This window comes from Patiria miniata, unplaced genomic scaffold, assembly GCF_015706575.1.
Source record: "Patiria miniata isolate m_02_andy unplaced genomic scaffold, ASM1570657v1 HiC_scaffold_16, whole genome shotgun sequence".
NCBI lineage: Eukaryota > Metazoa > Echinodermata > Asteroidea > Valvatida > Asterinidae > Patiria > Patiria miniata.
In genome coordinates this window covers 14,943,221-14,959,111 of record NW_024037054.1, presented here as the reverse complement: position 1 = coordinate 14,959,111, position 15,891 = coordinate 14,943,221, and the positions used below count along the sequence as shown (strand labels likewise).

Sequence of the window (15,891 nt, the reverse complement as noted above, 5' to 3'; positions counted from 1 at the left end):
CTTCAAGCTCAGTGGCAAGTTCCATGAGCCACTGTGATTGGCCTGCAAGCTCAGTGGAAAGTTCCATGAGCCACTGTGATTGGCTGGCAAGCTCAGTGGAAAGTTCCATGAGCCACTGTGATTGGCTTGCAAGCTCAGTGGAAAGTTCCATGAGCCACTGTGATTGGCCTGCAAGCTCAGTGGCAAGTTGCATTAGCCACTGTAATTGGCTGGCAAGCTCAGTGGAAAGTTCCATGAGCCACCGTGATTGGTTTGCGAGCTCGGTGGCAAGTCCCATGAGCCACTGTGATTGGCTTGCAAGCTCAGTGGAAAGTCATTCTCTTTGTTCAATCATTAAGTTTACTGTTATGGCTGATTGGAAGAGTTTCAATGAAAAGCCATATCATCTGTGGGTGATGCCCATTTGCTATTTCCCAGGTTTGCAGCATTGCTAATGTTGCTAGCTTCTTGACTTTAGGCCTGATCTCTGGGGTCAATGCAGGTCACAGGTTCAAACCCTACTCTATGGTCAACTTTTGAATGATTTTAATTCAGCTAGGATCCCTTTGTGGTAAATTTGAAGGAAAACAAGTTTTAAAACTTTAACGATTGGCATGTCAGTATCTACAGGGTGAGTAAAAGTAAGTAAAAATCTTAATGTGAGTAAGGAAACCCAAATAGTGCCCCTATTTTTCAAAGAAGTTCTGCATGTAGTGCTTTCCAAATCTAGGATATAAAAGCCCAAATGAAAGCTTTCTTTTAGTGAAAGAATCATTCAAATCGCTCATGTACTTTTCCAGTTATGGAATTTTGAACACAAACACCGTTTTTTTAACCTTGTCCACAGATCACAATAAAGGTAGTGATATTTCAGCAAAACGAAAACTATTCCAATAAAACACATCAGAACACTCTCATAACCATGACAACTGGCACTTACTTATCATAACATTCATTTAAATACCTGCTGCTTCCAATGTTAAAAGATCATGCTTTACAATGCCCTGCGTTCTAATTGGCTACCCCGGAGACTTATGGGATTATTCTGATATCAGTTTTAGGATACGACATGGTTTTGACTGAAATATCACGTACCTTAAATGTGATCCGTGGACATGGTTAAAAAACAGTGTTTGTGTTCAAAATTCCACAACCGAAAAGTACATTAGAATGATTCTTTCACTAAAAGAAAGCTTATTACTTGGGCTTTCACATCCTAGATTTGGAAAACGCTACGTGCAGAAAATCTTTTAAAAAATAGGGGGGCACCATTTGGGTTTCTTCTTCTTTTTTGACTCGCCCTGTACAGTGATTGTTGCCATATCTCCTACGGACTTTATTCTCTTGTTGGCACTCACATGTAGGGCTAGGTTTACTGTTTATTTGTTTATTTATCACTTGGACCAGTCATTAACCTGTTTACGAAATGTGCATCACTCTCATTGGTGGGGTCTGTGTACAATCTGATGCAATCCCAGATTTTTTGGTTTTCCACCTGTTTTTGGACCACCCTCTGCTTGTTTATCTGCCGAGTGACCGGGCCAAAGTTGATTTTAAACTTGATGCATACCTCCACTTATGATAAAAGTGACCTATATTTGTAGATGGTTGCACCTTCAGGCCAGTTCAAACTCCGTGTGAAAGCAACTGTGAGTGCAAGCTTGTGACGTCACGGCTAGTATTTACAAAGCAAGGTTGAAAGTTAAACGCATGGACCTATGATTTACGGCAATGTTTCCCGACGTCAAATTTAATCCTGGGCCCGATTTAACAGCACTACTCATCATCATCATTTCCAAGACAAGTTCTTTTAGAACTAAGCAGGACTGTTCTTATCAGAACTAAAAACTACTTAGTGAAAGCTGATAATAAGCAGGACAAGTTCTTATCAGAACTAAATATCTACTGAGCGACAGTAGTTATTACCACTTGGGGTAACCTAAACCGAAACAATACCGATACTCCACCATGCAAAGCCTAAAATCTTGTATCATCGTTTCCATTTAACGTCCATTTTTCCCACGCTGTGGGGTGAGACGTTGTCTTTCCTTAATGGCCCTGTTCCACTCAGTCTGATTTCTGACATCCACATTGGCGAGGTTTGACTGTCTGAGGTCTTCTGCCAGCGTCTCATGCCAGGTCTTCCGTGGCCTGCCTCGTGGTCTCGGACCGACTATTTCAAAGTTCCACCAGACAATGTTACCGGTACGTGCTACAGCCTAAACTGCGGAGATTGCATGTGCCAGTCAAGAAGTGCATGCGCACACCCTGGTTGAATGAAATGGTCCACTAATTAGGATTTGAGTGAACAATGAGTTTTGTAAACATTAAGAACATCATGTTCGTTTTGGTATTTATTTATTAATTTTTTTTTTGATGTAGCTGACTAGCTAATACTTGAAAGAATTTAAAGATGCAAACTTATACAATTAAAATGACATCAAAGACATTTCTCCTCATCTTCTTCAGACCGCATACATTTTTCAAAAAATTGGATTTGGAAAATGCTACCAGCTTCTTTGACAGATAGAGAATATTTGAATATTTGGTGCATGTATTGTATAGAGGGGCCTCGTAGCCGAGCGGTAAGAGCGTGGAGCTATGGAGTGGAAGGTTGGCGGTTCGAACCCCTTTCGGACCAAAAACTGGAAAACTCTCTCTGACGACCCAACAGTAAAATGGGTACCTGATTCGTTCCGGGAAGGTAAGACGGCGAGAGGAGAGGACTGGGCCCCGCCACTCAGATGCCGCGCCCAAGACACAGTGGACCTCTAACATCCCACTGCCCCTACTCCCAGTAATGGCTATGTGACCTTTCCCTTTTAATATCATTGTCAGCACAGCCCTATGAGACACAACTCCCTAGTATACGAGTGCACCTCAGGCTCACATGCTGGTACATGTAGTTCGCAAGAGAAGAGAACGAACGTGCCAAGTGAGGCAAACACACTTCCAGATGTGTAATCTGTGCCCTTTGGACTCGGCCCAAACTTGAGTAGCAATCAGGATTGTCCTGGGAGCTAGTGGTGCTTATCAGAATGACTGAAATCAGAGTTTTAGCAAAGATGGAAGTCTATGAAACTTGGTACTTGGTACTTGGTGGTTATCCTCTTCAGAACTCCTCAAGGAAGTATAACTAAGAGGCTTGGAGAGTGGCATAATAAGTAAATCAATGATTTAAATTGATTGTGGTTTGGGGCATTGATGACATCTTGGGGTAATTTGTTCCATTTTCTGACTGTTCTTGGTAAGAAAGATTGCATGTAGACATTGGTTCTTGTGGTGATTTCATTAAATTGGCAGTTGTTCCCCCTCCTTTGTCTGTTACTTTTCGGTTGCAGTGCATCTGGTTGAATGTTTACTGTGTTGTTGATGACCTTGTACAAATATACTAGTTGGTTTAATTCCCTCCTCTCTTCAAGTGATGTCCAACCCAGGGTAGCCAAAATCTGAGTTACGCTGCTTCTTCTTGAAAAATCCTTGCAGACGAAACGTGCAGCTCGCCTCTGGACTCTTTCAAGTGAAGAGATGTTTTTGGTGGCATATGGGTTCCAAGCAGTACTCCCATATTCAAGGAGGGGCCTAACCAGGGTGAAATATAATTTCTCTTTGACGGACTTTGAGGCTGGGTAGAAGTTTCTCATGATGAAGTTGAGGACACGGGTGGCTTTATAGGACATTTAAACGGACATTTAAACTTGCATTCATCAGCAAGTCCGTGAACTTTGGCACTTAGAATGGGGAGCGGGCTCTGTATCTTGATCTTCAATCCTCTTTTCCTGTCAATGTCCCAAAGAGCGGTCATGCATTCTGGGACTGAACTTCACTCCGCTTACGAAATAAACAACCCCGCTGTAAACAAGCTTTTCAAATTTAATCTGTCCGAAAAACTAATAAACAAGTTTTGAGATCATCGTTGAAGGCCGATTATTATTATCGCCGAGGACCCACTTCGCAAACTGGCTTCGTGCCAAGTTCAGTTCTGTTTGACGTCCTTAGCTTTCTAATCGTAGCAATGAATACTATTAATCAGTTGAAGGATTCGGACATTGGATCGTGACTACAGTGACCACCCAACAAGGATGCGAATGTGTTGTCAAGTGGGACACAGATGTGTGTATGATATTGATGAGATAGTCAATTTGCTTGTTTAATTGTCCTCAAAACTGTCACGTTTTGGACATTCTCAAGCCCTTTTGAAGAAATTGACAGGCCCATTTCATGATAGTACTACATATGGAACCAATTCATGCATGTTGAGTGCATGGGTAAAATCCTACCCTCCAGTGGCATAAATCCGTAGATTTTGCCTCTAAAGGGGGGTGTGACATAAGGGAGACATTTTCATGGCTCCCTAATGTCACAGCCCCCCTTTAGAGGCAAAATTTTACCCCATGTCTCCCATCGTGCAAAGAAATTACGATAACGTGTCTCCTTAATGGTACCTTTACACGTATTAAAGAATTTCTACTAATGCTATAATAGGGCGACTTTCCCATATACTTGTGCACAAACCTAAAATGTCACCTAACCCAAGTTTGCCTTATCCTGCCTCCACGAATTTCAATAAAAGTATGTTTTGAACCACGAGGAACCGATCTAGATGGTTTGCGACAATAACATTCCTTGTCCTAATGGTGGTTTTAACAATATGGTGACACCAATTTGTCACCCAATAAGGCGTGTCGCCCTAATGCAGACGCGATTCGAAAAAACTCTGTCGCCCGTTTACGGAATTTTGTAGTCCTAATAGCAGGCATTTATATAGCGCTTTTATGCCTCAATGGGGTATCAATGTGCTTTACAATTATTATTTTGCCTGTTTCAGCGGGCAAACACTCCTGAAACCTTCTCAACTCCCGGGGAGCATACACGGCCGGTAGGCAGCCATTTCGGCGCTCTTGGCTGTAATCAACCTCTCACAGTCACCAACACTGCCCTCACAGGTACACATGTACCCATCTACTCCTGGGTGGAGAGAAGCAATGCGTGACAGAGCGCCTTGCTCAAGGGCACACGCACCATAACCCCGGGCTGGACTCGAACCCACAACCTGCAGAATTACCTGCAGACCACAAATTCAATGCTCCATGACCACAAGGCCACGGCACGGCGTTACTGTACGGTGTACACAGGGACCACTGGGTATACATGTAAGTTTGTGGTGTCAGTGACGATATAGCTGGCCTTCGAATTGCACTTTTGTTTAATATTTGATCTGACAATTGCTTAACATTTGATCTGACAATCACAGTATCCAACAAGCACACCAACAAGATAATTGCTTGGCGTAGTTGCCCCAGTTAATTTTGTATTGTTCTGTAATCACCAGCCTTGGAAAGGTATTAAACAATACAAGATAATTGCTCAAAATAGCAATGTCATCACTTTAAAATCGGATTTGAAACACATTTGTGTTTGTTTTGTTTTGTTTTGAGAGGGAGGGATTTTGATAATGCAGTTCTTGGAATTGACAGGTGCAGCAGAAAAACGTTTGTGTCAGATTTCATGTTTTCCTGATCATTAAAAGAACCTGTAAAAACTTATTTTAAGCTCAACTGTTTAATAGTATTGAGGGTCAGTGCTTCAATCTCCATCTAATCCCAAAAATAATAAATTTCAAAATGCATATTTCAAGGTATTTGTCGAACATCCCAACAACCAAAATGTATTCAAATAGCACTGAAAAGTGGAGAAAGAAAGTACAAAAGCTTTTAAAATGCGCCGTTTTGATGTAAGCGCGAGTACTGATATACATGTACATGTATATCCTGAAGAGCGCCCCATGGTGTAATGTGGTGTCCAGCCCCCCCCCCCCCCCCCCCCCCCCCCCCTCTCCCCAGCTTTTCGAAATTTCCACGACCGGGCAATTTTTGGATTTTGATCATCCCCCATTTACTGGCACAGATTTACGCCACTGACAACTTTCATTTCAACAATGTATTTGTAATACCATGTCTTGTGGCAAATTCTGGAGTAAAATAAACCATTTGTTTTTAGAATGCCCTTGCACATACTTCATTCACAACACATTTATTTCCTCTTATGGCAGAAATGAAGAATAATACAAATGTGATGCGATCAAGCTAAATGAGTCGTTTGTCGGGAACTTTCATTTGGAGATTCAGGCCAAAATAGGGCCACTTCATCACATCACTTCATCACATCTATTGGTGTTCTGACTTCCATAATTTTTGAACTAAAGATGGTACCAGCATGCGGTTTTCACAGCAGTAATGCTAAGATTGTGCTCTTTTCAAATTTGTAAAAAAAACCCCCAAATTGGGTCGACAAACGACTCATTTAGCTTGAACGCATCACAAATATTGGTTAAGATACATAGGCCAGTAGAGGTGGCAAAACCTTGAAAGCATAGCTCGTATCAGGCATGCCATAACATAACAAACAGACAAATTATTACAGAAAAACAATTATGCTTCTAAGCAGTAGACAAAGTTATGAAAAGTAATAATGGGCTCCAAGGAGGATTGCCATACAAAGTCTTAGGGCAGAGACACATTAAATATTAAATATATTACATTTCAAAAGGAACAATTTAAGTTTGCATTAAAAAAATTATAAGACCTTGAACATATAAGTGAGAACGGTAAATTACTTGTATCCCTTTAGACAGGAAGAGTTGAAAGCACTGTGTCTACAATGTCCTTCTTACATAGATAAAGAGACACACTCCCCCTTTTTAAAAATCCTATTAAAGACCAGGTAGGCTGTTCGGCAGTTGCAGTGATATCAGTTCTATTGAAGACCTGGCACCCTCACATTGTTTTGGTTTTGTTTGTTCCTCCGTAACATTTTTTTTTTTTAACTTACTGTAAGAATCTCAAATCTTGCTGTCCACCCCTCCTTTCCCCCCTTCCCCTACGCCACCCCCAAATACCACAATTCCAATTTTGATTCATGTTATTGATATATTACTCGATTAGATTCTTAACCACTTCGCACTGTCCACCCCTCCTTTCCCCCCTTCCCCTACCCCACCCCCAAATACCACAATTCTAATTTTGATTCATGTTATTGATATATTTCTTGATTAGATTCTTAACCACTTCGCGCCGGGTTTATTTTTGCTGAAAATTTAGATTTTCGCAAAAGGCAAAATTTTTCAGCCAACTTCTGATACATACAGCCAAATGCCACAAACACTGATTCGCATGCATTTCAACATTATTTGTACGATATTTCTTGCCAAAACCTCATATGTTTCAATACTCCGAGGTGTGTACTGGAACGTAAATTGTCGAACAATAAGGCCATGCACAACAGCTAATTCAAGATCAACCCATGGTCAGCCTCCTCACACTTCACGTGCTTTGCTTTGAGGCGAGTCGAGGCAATCTTGACGTTTTAACCTGTCAGCCGTGCCTGTGTATAAAAACAGCCAGTGCGTGTTATCACGTCTTTCGACGCGAACTGGTTAACAATCGTGCCTAATCTTCCTTCCTTTGTAGTGATGGACAATGTTAAATTTGTTGATTTGATTTGATTTGATTTGATTTAATTTATTTCCAAACATCACCATTGTAAAAAAATGAACAATTAAATTAAACAGAATATACAACAAACGTGATGAATGATGGAGGCTGGCAGAAAGCGCCGAAGATTGTCCTGGGCCTTACTGGGTCTGAACTGTGTGTTTTCAAGATGCATGTCCTGAAATCTATTTCTGTTCAACTCAATGGTTTCCGTTGCGTAACCAGGTTAGACAAAAGAGTTAGCCAGAGGAATCTTGTATACTCATCTTAATCTAGCCGCGAACAAATTGTCTCTCCTTCTTACTCAGATAAAGAGACACACCCCCTTTTTAAAATCCTGATAAAGACCAGGTAGCCTGTATAGAAGTTGCATTGATATCAGTTCTACAGAAGATCTGGCACACTCACATTGTTTTGGTTTTGTTTGTTCGTCTGTAAATTTTGGGGATATTCGTCTTATTTTTTACACTTTCTGTAAAAATCTCAAATCTTGCTGTCCACCCCTCCCCCTCCCCCTCCCCAAAAACTACAATTCCAATTTTGATTCATGTTGTATATTATTTGATTAGGCCAAAAAAAAAGGCTCCGGTTTCTGGTCTTCGCGCATCGCTGTAGCCATGCGCGTCGGCAAAATTACAACAACAAAAAATTCAATTTAAGATGATGTCTCAAAACCGCCAAACTCACTGGTTTGACTGGAATCCTGCTGCTCCACAATATTAACGTGTTTTTAGATGGGGTCACAATCGAGTATAAGCTTTATGTGGCCTCTCTTGGCTTCTATATATTTTGCACTAAATTTAGTCGGGCACCAGGTGTTGTCATTTTGTAATTGTGCATCTGGAAGCCAGACTGAGGAAGCAATGGTCGTGTATCTGGAACCTGCAAACCCTTTTTAATTAGCACAATATGTAAGGGAGCAGACTAATGACCAGCCTGGCAGCACATGCACGATCTCGATGTCGCTGTATGGTCTGACGTTACCGTTTTCTCTGATTTTTGTCTTGTATTGACTATCCAAATTTCCCGAAGAAAGTTCGTGTCGGTCGAGATCGTAAGTGGGTGCAGAATTCTCAAGCCTTATGGCCTTACTGAGCCTGGTCACCTCAATCTCCACTCTGAAGGATATTTTTGAGAGTTTAAAGGGAATCGAAGCGTCATCTGCAACATCAGCCAACATTTGAAGAAGAAAAAAATAGGGAAAAAAACCCCGCATCGCCGCACCACTTTTGGGGCAAGCTCCATACCAGAAACCGGAGACTTTTTTATGGTCTCAGATTCTTAAGTCTCCAAAGACGCATCCCTTTATTTCTGGTGTGTGGGGGGGGGGGGGGGGAGGATGTGGGGGTGGGGGGGGGGGCATTGAGCCTCCATGAGTTTTTAGCTGAAGTCATGGACATAGTTTGACACCAAGTCTGGCATACAATGCCAACTAGTTTTTCCATTGACCAAACACAGGGAAAAGTGCAGAATTATAAGCAATGAATATTAATAAAACCTTAGTCCAATTAGACAAACTTTTGTAGAGAGCATTGATGTTAAAGAAGTTTTTAAAAACTGCATTGTATGAAAGCATAAACATGATGGCACACATCGCAGAAACATAGCGGAATTGCACCAAAATGGCTTCTCCAATTTATTAAAACACAGTTCTAAAATTGTGTTAAAAAAGCACACGTCCCAGTAGGTTCCCAGATTGTTCCTGGACAAATAGTGTTACCAAAGTGATAATAGCATATTTATTTGGATAAATTGATAGCTCTTTGTATTTGCACAGATTCCGTCCCCACCTGCGAAACATTGACAGACAGCATTATGATAAAGTAAAGAGTCCCCCCTCCCCTCCCCGCTCTTCTGATAAGCCAAACTAATCCCAAGAACAATTAGTCATTGCATTGATTACATCATTACATAAAACTTAAATCATGAAACAATATTTGGAAAAGAATTTCAGAAAAGATAGATATACTTTGGCAATCACTGGAGGTATTGGTATTCAGGTCCTATACATACAGGGTGAGTCAAAAAGAAAGTGACCAAAATATAAAAAATAAAAAGTTTTAACGATTATGTGGCTCGCTACATTTCATAAAAATAACACAGGGATAAAGTTCATGTTATTCACTGGGAACTGTGAAAATTTCACGTAATTTGCATGCTCTATTCCCAAGTTGCGTCTATTTTAATACAAAGATCACAAAATTCAGCTGTCCACCACTGATCATTTACGGTGTCAAGAACTGATGAGTACACTGAAACGTGGACGTTTTCCCACCTCCACGAATGAATGAAAACTTGCAAACGAAAACAGATAAAACTTCTAACAACATTTCAAACTAAAAGATCTGACTTGTTCCTCATATTCAAAACACAAAACCATAAAGTAACAATAATGTTTCAGTCTTGACTCAAATAATTAAAATCTCATGTGTATTTGAATGCAAGTGTGTAATCTGTAATTCTCATTCAGCTCAATTGCTTCAAATGGCATTCCATGGACAGATATAAAAATAGCTTTTTTTCATAAAACATGCATAACTTCTGATAGCATGGATCAATTTCAATAATTCTGGGTTTTTTTTTAGATGAGTGGATGAACATGCTGTTGTAAGACATACTTCATTGGTGTATCAAATATGATTGCTTTTTAAGAAAATCATTTATCCATTCTTTTTAACTCGCCCTGTAAACCTTTATTCCCCATGTGAGTTTTCACATGGTGCTACCGCAACCTTATCTTGTCCAAACTGAGTTTGTTCAGCAATTTTTCTTTTTGTATTCAACCTAATGATTGAATTTACATCACCCCAACGCAAATTCCATCTTATGAACAGCTTCATTGCGGTACCCGGATTCGAACCAGCCAGCCGTTCTCGGCTAGCTCGGTGGTCAAATGGTAAGACGAATGGAAATGCAATACAAAGCAGGAGGTCGTGGGTTCAAGTCCCACCCGAGTTATTTTTTTCTCACTTTCACTTGGGAGGTAACACACTGAGTATACAGTGTGAAGGGCTGAACCTAATATTGAATTTCATCAGCCAACGCAAATTCCATCTTATGAATGTTTTTTCTTTGCGTACCAGTTGTGAATGATATTGAATTGGAGGCTTTGGATAACTTATTTACCCAGTATTCACTGGAGTAAAATCATGTGGAATACTTTTACTGTTCTGTCTGATGGGGTTCTCACACCTGAGCCATTGGATACATTTGGGGTTCCTTGGTTTTTTTTTGAGCCCTGTTACATATGACATGCATGAGATTTTAAACTCCAGTTGTACTCCTTAGTGCCTTGTTTCTCTGTGAATGATTATGAAGAGCAACATTTATGTACCTTCCTAACCAAAAAAATACTACTTTGAAGTTATTTTTAATGATTCTTGAATATCAAATTGCAAAGTTTGGGGTAACAGGGACCAAAATTTCAATTTGAACCATTAATTTACAGAATGACCATTTCTAAAACTGCAATTCCCCTTCTTTCTCATTTGGTCTAACTTAAAGGGAAGATACAACATTTGCAAACATCAAAAAATGAAATGATCGAATTATCACGAAAGACCATACTGAATTGTTAGGGAATGACAGTCTAAAGCATCCTGTAAAGTTGTGGCTCCTGGTGTGCTGACATTTCAAGAAAATTAGCATTTTTCCAACGCTGGTCGGCCGACCAGCGTTGGAGAAAACTGCCCTTTTTTTCAAAAACTGCTCCGAATTGTTCATATTTAGGTGTTCCGCATTTTCTTTGCAATTGATCACACACCTGTGAAGGGGTACAAGCCTGCATGCTAGTCTGATTCTCTGACCTTACAATTCCTTAAGTCTACAAATAGCTGTTTCATCTTAAGTGGGGTCAGGAAACCAGACTACAAGAACATCATCGGTTTTCTTGGTTTTCCCAGCATCTACAAGCCCAAAACGTGAAACAAATCAGTTTTAAAATATTTGCTATAGCATACTAATCCTCCAAATCCATTTAATTTTTAAAATTGCAGCAAAAGCAAATGTTGTACATTCCCTTTAACAAGAGGAGTGTAGAGACTCTAATAAGGAAAAAAAATATGTTTCAGGGGAAACACATGTAGAACAAGTAAACCCAATAAAAAAAAAGTTACAGCGCACATAATAGTTTTTTTTTTTAGAGCCCAGTAAACTCATAAACCATTGTGCTTGAGTAATCATTTTATTGGCTTGCATTTTACATGCTTGTGGATAAGAATAATTGTAAGGACAATAGTTGCAATATTACAAGTGGGGTCAACAAACTTGTTTGCAACTTTGTAGATCAAACCTGCATGCCTTTTTTTTAAACTGTACCGCCGGCGGATTTCCTCAATCATTTGTGACTAAACTGCAAACAATCATTTCTCAATCCCTGGTTGAACTACACAGGTAGAGGTGCAGAGGTGGTTTTTGTGTGCGGTTTGAGGTTCATGCCTATCATTTCCTTTCCTATCCATTGTTATGTACGGTATTTTGCAAGCATGTCCTAGGGAGGGACTTGCAATGATTTCCTTGTAATGCTAAAGGGGAATATCCAGTAACAGCGCATAATGAGCAATGTAGATCAACTTAAAGGTATATGTAATATACACAGGGGTGTGAAATCTCAGCTTTAAAGCTGATTTTAGCTTTTTTTTGTTTTGGATTTCAGCTTCTTTCCCTCACTTGCTGTGTACAAAAGTATAGGAGATTTCCAAAGTTCAGCTTTTTGGCATCTTTTTCAGCTGTTTTCAGCTATTTTTTATCAGTGGTCACTCATACCCCTGTATACAACATTTGCAAACATCGAAAACACAAAGCTACCAAATTATTATGAAATAAACACCTCCAAAATAAAAGAAAAAGTCCACACTCATTGGAGGGGTCATAATTTTGAATCTGATCGTGTTATGATAACGTCATTTATATAGACCTTTGGGGAATGTTGTAAGCTACATTTTGATACCCCGTTTGCTATCGAAGATTGTAAATCGTCCAACATTGACAACATTTTATGAAAAATGATGCAGTTTGAAAAGTTGCAGATTGATAGGGTACGCAAGTCTAAATTACTGCGTGACAATGTCACACTGCATGAAACGAATGGTAGAGAATACCGATCGCACAGTGCCTGCATGCATGGGAGCACGCAAATTGAATTACCCGCGCTTTGTTCGGGCACTGTGCAGTCAATAGGGGCCAAGTACAGGCATGTGTGGTTACGCCTAGCAATTTCTTCTCATGTTATCTTTAAATTGGCAACTTTTCAAACTGCATCATTTTTCATAAACTGTGCTAAAGAAGTGTCTATTTAAATTATGGTTTTTCAGTAATGAATCAGAAGAGGAGTGAAGTTCACTATTTTTTACATGATATTCTAATCCCCTTGACCCTACAGCTTAATGAAATGTGAATAAATTGGAAATAAAAACAGCACCCTCTAGCATCAACAGAGGTCCAGCCCCCCCCCCCTCATTTATTTTCATACATTTCAGAGGAACAGATATTTGTTATACCTGGACAAAATTTGTTACAGTTAAAAAATCATGCCATTGCCCCTTTAATCAATATTCTGTAGTTGGTATGTAGGACACTGTGAAGCAATCTACACTGACTGCCCCTTTAACCCAAAGTGCTGATACTTGAGCTACACGTAATGCCCTAATCAAGGAACTGACAACATTGAGCAATCTAGTGCAGTCCATGTACCTGGGCAGGCATTGTATGCAGATTACATTGTACAGTGCAGTTGAAGGAGTGGAGTCTTTCATGTCTTTATTTCTGGGTAGGCCCTATTCCTCAGGGTCGTTTCAGACTTGCCCATAGGGGCCACAGCTCAATCACTTCTCAATTTTAACATTCTCTTTTCAAGGAAACATGAAATATTGTGCTTAAAATCTAATGGGACACTTCAGATATTGAGCACTGAGAAAGAACACACCAATATATTTATTGCCATGTGTAAAAAAACCCCTCAAAATGGGCTTTCTTGTTGATTCTCTTGCTATACAGTACTATTTGACATTCAGAATCAAGTTTTTTTTTCTGTGTAAAGAGTGAGTGAGTATTTCTCAGTCTGGGAATTATGGTATGCTTGTACATGCATTACATGTACATGTAGGTGACTGCTCCACATGTATGTTCTGACACCCCTATGTTTCGACACCCCATATTCCAAGATTGTGTTACTCCTGGTTAGGGTTAGGGTACCGGTACCTTGTTAGGGATAGGAATATGTGCAGTCGGAACATAGGGGTGCCGGAACATAGAGGTGTAACCGTACATGTAAATGCACAATGTGTACCATTAGTGAATCACTTGCATCTATTTGCCTAGTGATACAATTACTGAACACTGTCAGTGCCTATTCAGCAGGGGTAGGGGAAGCAGGGGAGGGGGAGACTCCTCCCCCCCCCCCAAACATTTTGCAATGTTTTATTGTTTTGGTTTTTTTTTTAGGGAATGGAAAGCATCAGCACCTTATCCCTGCTTTAAATCATTGTACCGACCACATTGAATATTGTCCACTTTAACAGAGCCCCCATGGGTCACATGGTGCCCCACTACCCCCCCCCCCCCCCCGGGTTTTTTTTTTTTTTGGGGGGGGCTGCCAGGCAACTAGAACAACATTCCTAGCTGCATTATCTTCCAGCATAGCGTGGTCGGTCATCAATTCTTTTCACGACCCCCATTCAATTGGTCTGGCAATGCCCATGATTTTGCCTTAAAACATTTCCACAGGCAGTGATTTTGAAAACAAGCTGCTATTTCGAAAAGAATAATTTTTGTGGAAAAAGGAGTACTTCAGGCCAAAAAAAAAAGTTTTCTGGTATGGAGCTTGCCCAAAAAGTGGTGCGGTGACGCAGCTTTTTTTTTTTTTTTACCTGATTTTTTGCTTCAAATGTCGGCTGATGACTGCAAATGGTGCCCGACTAAACTTAGTGCAAATATATGGGAGTCCAGAGAGGCCACATAAAGCTTATTCTCGACCATAACCCAATCTAAAAACACGTTAAAATTGTGCAGCAGCAGGATTCCAGTCAAACCAGTGAGTTTGGCGGTTTTGAGACATCATCTTTCATTGAAAAAAACCTTTTTTATTTTGCCTACGGCCACGCGCGCGCATACCAGAAACCGGAGATTTTTTTTTTTGGCCTAAAGAGTCCTTGGGGAAAACGAAGGACGTGTACTGTACATGTAGGTAACTATGTCAGTGCATTGAAAGTTAGTGGTCACAGATTGGGCTTGTGTGCCATAAAGCGGGGGTTCATTGTATGCAGATACCATTGTTGAGAATGCATGCGTCTTAATGCCACCAGGTCCAACCTTTTGTGTAAACAGCAGCGTTTTAGCTCAAAATGATGGACTGCTGAAAAAAAGAACCTTTATTGTTGATATTGTGGAATATGATGGGTAATATAGAGGAAGTGGATTGAGAACTAAGACTGAGAATGGAGAGGGGTAGGAGAGAGCCAGTGATGATAATGACAGATGATGACATCCTCCTCCAACCCCCCCCCCCCCCCCCCTCACCATGGGCAGTACCAAGATTTTTTCGGGGGGAGGGGGGGGGGGCAAAGCACTTTTCAGAGGTTGTGCCCCCCCCCCTCCCTGGGTGAGTGTCGGAGCACTGCCAGTGCAAAATCGCTATACCAAATGATCGCCACAATTTCTGTGGATCCGACGATGTTCGTTATAGCAGCGTTCCACTGTACTTTTGAATGCCTTAAAAAATAACAACAATTATTGTTAAATATGTTATAACAAGACTTAGGGCAATACTGTAAATAACAATCAGAAAAGCAATGTTTATGTGACCTCAACATAATCCTTTCAAGTTGAAATAAAATTTCACTCATTGTGTAAACAGAAAACCATCCTCTTTTTTTTTTTTTACTCCTTTGTCATACAGAAATCGCGCTCACAAGCGGCAGATACGCGACGTGGTGTCAGAGTTCAGCCTGATGTGCCGTGGCCTTCATGGCACGGAGTACGCGGAATATTGACTAAAATGTGCAAACTGGATCAAGAACAGCGAATTCTCGGCGGCCGACATCCTGGGGCTGTGAGACAGTTTCCGAGTTTTCTGGACGAGTCGAGTCACGAGTCAAGACGGGAAAACGCTCGCTTCAAGTGAGTGGACACTCAAAAACACTATGAAAAGCACAAAATCACTTTGTCATCAGTTTGCAATAGCAAATCTGTGAAATACAATCTTGTCTTTTTCCCTTGAGAAAAATACTTCTTCCCTTCAGCAATACTTCAGCAACTCTATATCTTTTGAAAGCTCAACGGTTAGGAACTAACCCTAGGAAACCAACCCTGTACACCCCCAATATTCCACTTTCAACAACTCTTAACAACTTATTACCAAATTAAAAATACTCAAACTTGATTCAGTTTGCACTTATACAGTACAAGTTTAAAGTCTAAAATG

The 15,891-nt window shown here is 40.4% G+C and overlaps 1 protein-coding gene across 2 annotated transcripts in view; it reads left to right on the top strand.

Moving 5' to 3' along the window:
* Positions 1-15,616, top strand: part of LOC119723088 (importin-13-like) — a 68,465-nt gene extending 52,849 nt beyond the window's left edge. For both annotated transcript variants that reach the window (XM_038193600.1, XM_038193601.1), the window contains one exon: positions 15,367-15,616. In XM_038193600.1, coding sequence (XP_038049528.1) covers positions 15,367-15,460 — 94 coding nt within the window. In that variant the 3' untranslated portion in view covers positions 15,461-15,616. The remainder of the gene's footprint in view (positions 1-15,366) is intronic.
* Positions 15,617-15,891: the final 275 nt, after the last annotated feature.